Here is a 7,321-nt window from a genome sequence, read left to right as displayed (position 1 = left end):
AACGCCCACACACCAGCCCCGTGCTACGTGGCATACGAAATCAAATTTTTCGTGCCAAAATTCGTGCAAAATGCACTGAAGAACGATCGAGATGTGTGGGCGAGTTGGGTAACGCCCACCCGTGTGGGCGTTAGTGTTTTCGTATTTTTATTATGCTTGAGATGCTTTGTACTTCCGGTTAATTTTTATCTTTTCGAGAAAAAAAAATCCCGCGAAGAAAACAGAGAGCCCTTTTAGGCGATCCAGGGATTGAGCAGCCGCCGGCACGGAGACGCGCGGGTCAACCTCCAATCCAATCCAGCCCGGCCGAGCAACGGATCGGACCACGCGTGCCTTCACTACCTCGTGCGGAAAAACAGCCGTGCCACGCAACGCAACCCGCGGCGGGAGGCGCGCGAGACCGGTACGCCGCCACGCGACGCGACGCGAGCGCCCGCGGTTTTCGGCCGAGGGGCGGAGGCGGATCGACGATCGCGGCAGAGGGCCAGGAGACAGCGACCGCTGACATCATACATACATATGCATGCATCGAACCCAACCCTCGGTTTGTTCTTCACCGGATCCGACCCCGCATGATGCTGTCACGGGAAGCCAATTCAGTCAGTCAATCGGTCCGGTCGGCCTCAGCGGTCACGGCCGCACTCTGCACGCCACAAACTCAACTCCCCGTAGAAACACCTTTGTTTACAGTGAAAAGAGACAACAAAAATATCAGCCGTGTAAGTGAGATTTTATTCCGGGGCACGCACGTATGTACACTTCACAGATGAACGACCTAAGCTAGACTACAGAACTAAGGCAAATGCGGCTGACATGTGGGGCCCGTGGCCTCGGCGGGCTTTTTAATGACCTTCATGTAGTACTACAACTAGCTCGACCTCCTGTTTACGGCTTGATCATGGGATGGTTGATTTGATTGATGACAGCATGCCATTGGTCTTCAGCTCCGCGACGGCCGCTCCCACGATCGTGCAATGAAGGGAAGGGACGCCGGCGAGCTTGGTCCGTCAGCTGGCGAAGCTCCTCGGCGGCCTGCCCGCCGCGCAGGTGCAGCTCGCCCGGCCGTCCTTCATCACCTTCAGCAAAAATCAACAACAGAGACCACACCGTTAGCAACCAACTTGGAGAAAATTCAAAATGGTCGGCGGATAAAAAAAAAGGTGCTTCTAATTGGTCAATTTGTTAGTTAGGACTTGTAGGAGCTACGGCATGCATGCCATGCGCGTGTGGTTTGGATATCGGCCTAATTAAAGTTGCCCCTGCCCCAGTTCACAGGGCAGATCCGGCTGATCCTAACATCTCCGGCGAGCTTCCACGCGCACAAACAGCGACGCAAATGGCCGCATTATCCTCGTCTCCGGAAGCGAAAATGTAGCATTATCTGTAGAACATACATACGTACATACATATACGTACCTTGACCTGCATCTGGAGCTCCTTGATGTAGTCGACAGCCAGATCCAACATGTCGGAGGTGTTGGTTTGCTGCAGCCATGGCAAGCGAGTAAAAATCAGTCACAGGGCGGGCGTGGTCCTCCCATGGCGCGCGGGCCAAATGGGGGAAAGAACTAATCATGCGCGGCCCAACTGTTTTTACTACTAATGGGTTAAATCCCTGGCACCGGCAGGGCCACGGCCGTGCCGGTACGGCCTCGGCGTTTGTGCCGTACGGCTTTGATTGATTGGTTGGTTGGTTACCTTCTCCATGTTGGGGACGAGCTCCTGCAGCTTCCGTATACGCTCGCTGATCTTCGTCCTCCTCACCTGCACGCACACCACGACGTCAAGATCGATCGGCCGGCGAGATACAGGCGTAACGTAACGGCATGGCATGGTGGTGACTGGTGAGCTGTGTGGAGTATACGGACCCGTTCGGCGATGCTGCGGGGGTGGGTGGCGCAGCCGCGCTTGGCGCGGATCTTGCACGGCACCGAGTCCTGGAACTGGAGGAATTTCTCGATGGCCGCAATCTCCGGCGACGGCTTGCTGCCGACCGGCAGGCTGAACTGCGGCTTCAGCTGCCGCGCCGCGCCGTTGGCGGGGCCGTCGCGCGGGCGCCGCTTCGCGGCCGGCCCGGGCAGGCCGTCGGACGTCAGCAGCGAGGGCGACGGGGACGGCGAGGGCTCGTCCCAGCCGGCGCCGGCCGAGGGGGCGACCACCGGGTACCCGGGGATGCCGCCGTAGCCGGCTCCGTTGCTGCCGGCCTCGTCGTCGCCGCTGTCGCCATCGCCCAGTTCCTCGCTCACCATCTCCGAGATCTGCGACATCACCGACCCCTGCCGCGACGAGAAGCTCAGCTGCCCCTTGAGCCGCGTGTCGCCGTTCCTGTATCCTCCCCCGCCAGCGGCGCCGCCCATGCCCGCCCTGAGCATGCTCCCGTAGCCTGCGGGGTTTAGGAGTAGAGCAGCACCAGTATTCCATTAACTGCTCGACGCGACGGTTCCAGAAATGGAAAGCAGCTAGCTACTCAAGCTGTCTACTCCCAGCTAGCTAGCGAGCTCATGATTGCTGCTGCAGTGCCGCTACATGGCGAGCGCGAGAACCAAGAAAGAGAGCTCGTGAGGACTAATGGAGAAGGGGTTAAGGCACCAACCGTTGTCCATGTTCAGATGGTTGAGGAACCCGGCGGGGGAGCTGCTCTGCCGGAGCAGGCTGTCGTTGCCGCCGCCGGTGGCGACGGGGTCCGTGGCGCCGGAGCTTGCCGTGCGGAATAGCCCCTCCATGGCGGCCATCTGCTGCTGCGACTGGTACATGAGCTGCTGCTGCTGCGAGGCCATGGAGGCGGCGGCGTCCTCGGCGAAGTGGCTGGCGGCGGGGCGGGGAGGCTTGTCCCTCATCTCGGGCTGGTGCTGGGTGTGGTGGCCGGAGAGGAGGCGGGCGAAGCCGGTGTCGGCGGCGTGGTCCGGGCTGCCCTGGCGGTGCCCCACGCCAGCGCCCGCGGAGGCCGGGAGGAAGTCCCCGCACACGTCGCCGAACATGGCGCTCGGGGCCGACCGGTACCGCAGCAGGCCGGGGGAGCTCATCTGCGGCGGCGTGCGCACGCCGTTCGCCGCCGGCTGGTGCTGGACTGGCAGGTTGAGGTCCTTGGACAGCGGCGCGCCGTACATCCCCCACCCAACACCTCCCAAAGGTTACACCGGTGGCCGCCGCACGAAACTCGATACCACCAGCACCAATACGCAACGCTAGCAGCCTAGCACGGTCACTGGTGCTTCGGGGAGTTTCTTCCGGCCCGAGTATTTTAATGGCGGAAAGGGAGAGGGGCTTTTGGTTTTGGCCGGGGGCGTACGCGTAGCGGTTTAGGCGTGTGGGAGTGGGAGCTTCGGCGGTATTTATAATGGCGGATGTTTACCGGGGCGACGATGGAAGTGCCGTCGTGGATAGGGTACCGCTTTGATCCGTCCTAGGGTACCCGCACCTATGATGCCGCCGGCCATGGCCACCGTTCCCTGCTCTCTATATTTCTCTTTCATCGATGAGTGTTCGTAGCACAATCCGAAGCCATCGTAAAGGAGGAAGTTGAGCGAAAAAAAACTGTCCAGCAGTTTTCTTAAACGCACAAACTTTTTACGGAATCCTGTAAATTCTCCAAAATTTATCGCATATTTACGGAAAGATGATCATTTTCGTAAAACTTTCACGTCAGCACCCGTCACCTAGCCGCCACAAGAGTCCGGCCACGCCGCCACTACACCCACCGCGCCTCCGCCGACCGCCACACTGCCGACTACCGCCATCCGCTGTCAGCCGCCGCCGCCGCCCCGCCGCAAAAAGGCACTTTCCTAGATGAGTTTTTATGAAAACTGAGAAAACACCCAACTTTTTCTAAAGTAGTGATCTAAACGCTTTTATATTTCTTTACAGAGGGAGTAACACACTGTAAAACCACTTTTACAGGAAGCTTTTGCAGGAGCTGTTTGAGATGCTCTTAAAACTCATCTTACCCATTCTCGTCTGACTCAGTACTACCCATTAAACAACATACGTTTTGCATATCAATTTTTTGCATACCTTTTATGAATTGTAAGATTTTTATAGGTTTTTAGAAAAAAAATTGGTCCTGTTGGTTTTCCCCTATGAAAGTCCTTTGGGTAGTTGGATTGGGGCAATTAAATTCATATGGAATCCATTCTTATGCGCAATATTATTCCCTAGAGGTTTCAGTGTGAGCTCAGAGAAATTCCATGTGTTTCAAAAAACTACATCAGCCGGCCTTGAAAGATTTTGAAAATCCCTATGAGCCACCAACCTCCATAGGTCACCCCAAGATCGTTAAACACACTCTACCTGGGGTGTCACACTTTACAAGATGAGGCATTGAACTGTTGCGTTTATTGATGCAGAGGGAATTTGTAGCATGCAGGTGCTGGGCACGTGACCCTTGTTTTTCTTTTGGCTCTTGATTTGTAATCTTCATATATTTTGAATCAAAAGTTTAAATTAAGTTTCATTTGCATATTAATGTTTCTGATGATGAAGGCTTTTAATGAGATCCGTTTGAAATACTTTTTGATGAGTTTTTAAAACTTTCTTAAGTTTCAACTTCTAAAACTTGGTTCGAGCGCCCGACAAAATTATAAATCTCAACAACCAAGTATTTAAAACTTGTCGTGCCCTCGTGTGGGACCCAACGTCTTTGTAAATCGCGTTGTGCCCTCGCATGGTTGGACAGGTGCGTTCCCCCACACCCGCATGCCCCTGCAAGTTCCATTTGTTGATGTATTGTTAGAGAACAAGAACAAGAGAAAATAAACACAAACCATAGTAACTCAACATGATCATGAGATCTCCATATTCATCGTGTTTTCACTGCTTGGCCGGGCAGAAGCATGCGATGGTAATTTGTCGTATGATAAATTGCCATACCATGAGGCTAGAACAGCGCCTATTTTTTGGTAGTGTCGACCATGATGAACATTTCTGTACGATGTCATCTTCACCGTCAAGATTTCACAAACAATGGCAGATAAACAACCCAATATAAGAGAATCACTGATGAGTTGTTTTGCCGTCAAAATGTGTTGCTTTGTGCTTATTGCCAAACCATTTCTGTCACTCTGTTATGCCAATATGGTCCCTTTGTTTTCGGCCGCATCAGAAAAAAGATCTCCAGGAAATCATGCCTAACATCGAGGTTTTATCTTTTCTTTAACAACAGAAAAGTTTAGTTTTTAGAACCATTAGACTTTTTTTGCTTTAAGTGAAAGGAAATCTAAGTTTTTTTCAGATAAATGTCCACGCATATCTTTGGACAAGAATATTACACATGTAAAAGCCACAAAATACTACCAGAAAACCAGATGTCATGGAGTTCTGTAGAAAGGACCCCCCCCCCCCCCCTACAGAAGTTGAGGTTACATTTTGACTCTTTGGAGGGCCTAGTTGAACCATTGCCCACCATTAATAACTTTTCTACGTTGCTCCTAGATTCAGACCACCAAAACCTTCTGACACATGTCGACCCCGCCGTCGTCCAAGGAGGCATCGAGTGTCAACCCTCGCTCGTCGGATTCGAAGACGATCGAGCAACCTACTATCCAGTACCACCGATGAATGAAACATGGAGCCAATAATAGCTATTCGCAAGAGTTGAAGCACATGTGCACTCTCTCCTACCCTTCGCCGAAGCGATAGAGGGCAGGAACCGAAGGCTCGTCGACCAAGGGAGGGGCTAAATTGTGATCCCCCAAATCGCTTTTTGGACATATGGGGAGTGAAAACAAATAGTGTTCCAACAGAAGAAGAAAAAACCCGAAATTGTTGTGCACACGACCTGTGATGCATGATTTGTGCACGACCTAATTAGAAGCCACAAAGATTTTAAAAAGGAAGCAATTCAATGGTCTAGATGACTTGTCGTGTGTGAATCGTGCATGGACCCGTCGTGTGCATAGCAGTGCTAAAAAAAATCTTCAAAAAAGAGGAAGATATCGGCCCAGTCAGCAGGGAGAAAATCTAGAGTTCATTTTTTGAGAGTGTGAAAATATCTAGAGTTTTGCCTGACGCTCCCGGAGCCTCCATTTTCGGCCCAATGACGCATGCTGACGGTTCAGCCCACTTTCCGGTCCGGCCTACGATTGCATGAGTACGTGGACTCACGAACGGCCACAGACCTTCCTCAAAAAAAAAAAACGAACGGCCACAGACTCGGAGTACCCCTCAAAAAAGGAAAAAAAAAACTCGGAGAGTGAACACGTAAACAAATCAGTTCACTGCAAACGGGAAATCACTGCAGTACAAAAGAGCTCAGTCACAAGCGGAGCACATGCGTGCAAATGCAGAGACGCGATCTGTAGGATCTAGGCAGCCTATCATATCTTCTCCCCGCGGCTGCCCTGACACCTGAGAATACTATATGTCAAAAGATATCACTGGCTGACCTGCTCTGCTGTCCACGCCATGGATTCCGGTTTCTGAACATGTCTTGCGATCGGGGAGTACTAAATTCGGGCAAACAAACAGGCAGGATCTGATAATCGAATCCAGGCAAGATAAAATTTGAAGGATAAGAGCATCTCGGACTAGTCAAATTTGACTCTCTCTACGTCCGCAGACTCTATACGCCCGCGTACGCGTTGAGCTGTGTCGATACAACAATAATCCTCAAATCTAAACCCCTATTTTCATAGTACACCATGCAACATAAAATTCATCTAGGTGCTGGATCATACATTAGCAAAATGAGCTATACTGAAGAGAGGAAAAAAAATCGTTGTCGAAGATGTCGATGACCCCCGTGCCGGACGGATCGGCCTCGTAGTCATTGGCGGCGGGCCACATACCGACTTCACCTCGTCGTCGTCGTCCAAAAGAGGGACTCAAACAACTCGTCCAACTCCACGTCCGCGAGGTGCCACCACCTCTCGCTCGGACTGAATCGAGTCGAGGATGGCGGCATGCCCCGTCTCAAATGCCGCCGCCGGCTCCGTGGCTTGGGTGTTTTGGGACTCCGGCTCCGCCTCCACCATGGCAAAGCTGCCAGGCTCCATGCCTGTCGCCTCCTTGTCCTCCTCCTTGGCCACGTCCTCATCGTCAGCGCCCGGCTCCCCCTCTTCCTATGACAACTCCTCCTTCTCCTCCATCGTCGCAAGCTCGGCGGCGCAGTGTGCCTCCTTCACCACGCGGCGCAGTGTGCATCTCGGCTTGAATCTCCGCCCGATGTTCGGGCGTGGCGTGAGCATCTTATAATACGTGATTTTTTGTCGGACCATGGCAGACGACGACGAGCTCGGGTTGGAAGAGAGGGAGGAGGGTGCAACGGCGGCGGCGGACGAGAGGAAGATGAGGGGAATGGGAACGGTGCTACAGGGTGCCTCGCCGT

General features: G+C 53.1%; 1 protein-coding gene across 1 annotated transcript; it reads right to left on the bottom strand.

Moving 5' to 3' along the window:
• Window positions 1-669: 669 nt before the first annotated feature.
• Window positions 670-3,317, bottom strand: LOC123112401 (transcription factor bHLH130). Its single transcript, XM_044533379.1, has 5 exons — window positions 2,594-3,317; window positions 1,869-2,383; window positions 1,699-1,764; window positions 1,417-1,485; window positions 670-1,076 (listed from the first exon to the last, which is right to left on the bottom strand). Exons 1-5 carry the CDS (start codon window positions 3,105-3,107, stop codon window positions 1,008-1,010), a joined length of 1,233 nt encoding a protein of 410 aa, XP_044389314.1. The 5' UTR covers window positions 3,108-3,317; the 3' UTR covers window positions 670-1,007.
• Window positions 3,318-7,321: the final 4,004 nt, after the last annotated feature.

The sequence above is a fragment of the Triticum aestivum genome, chromosome 5B (assembly GCF_018294505.1).
Source record: "Triticum aestivum cultivar Chinese Spring chromosome 5B, IWGSC CS RefSeq v2.1, whole genome shotgun sequence".
In the NCBI taxonomy this organism is placed as follows: domain Eukaryota; kingdom Viridiplantae; phylum Streptophyta; class Magnoliopsida; order Poales; family Poaceae; genus Triticum; species Triticum aestivum.
Note: the sequence above shows the minus strand (reverse complement) of the source record. Positions and strands in the feature narration are given on the sequence as shown.

Coding starts and splice junctions, on each gene's coding strand:
- LOC123112401 (XM_044533379.1), bottom strand. CDS start 3,107: ATGTACGGCGCGCCGCTGTCCAAGGACCTCAACCTGCCAGTCCAGCAC. Junction 1,765..1,868: donor CCCGCAGCATCGCCGAACGG/GTCCGTATACTC, acceptor GTGTGCGTGCAG/GTGAGGAGGACGAAGATCAG. Junction 1,077..1,416: donor AGCTCCAGATGCAGGTCAAG/GTACGTATATGT, acceptor TTTTTGCTGAAG/GTGATGAAGGACGGCCGGGC.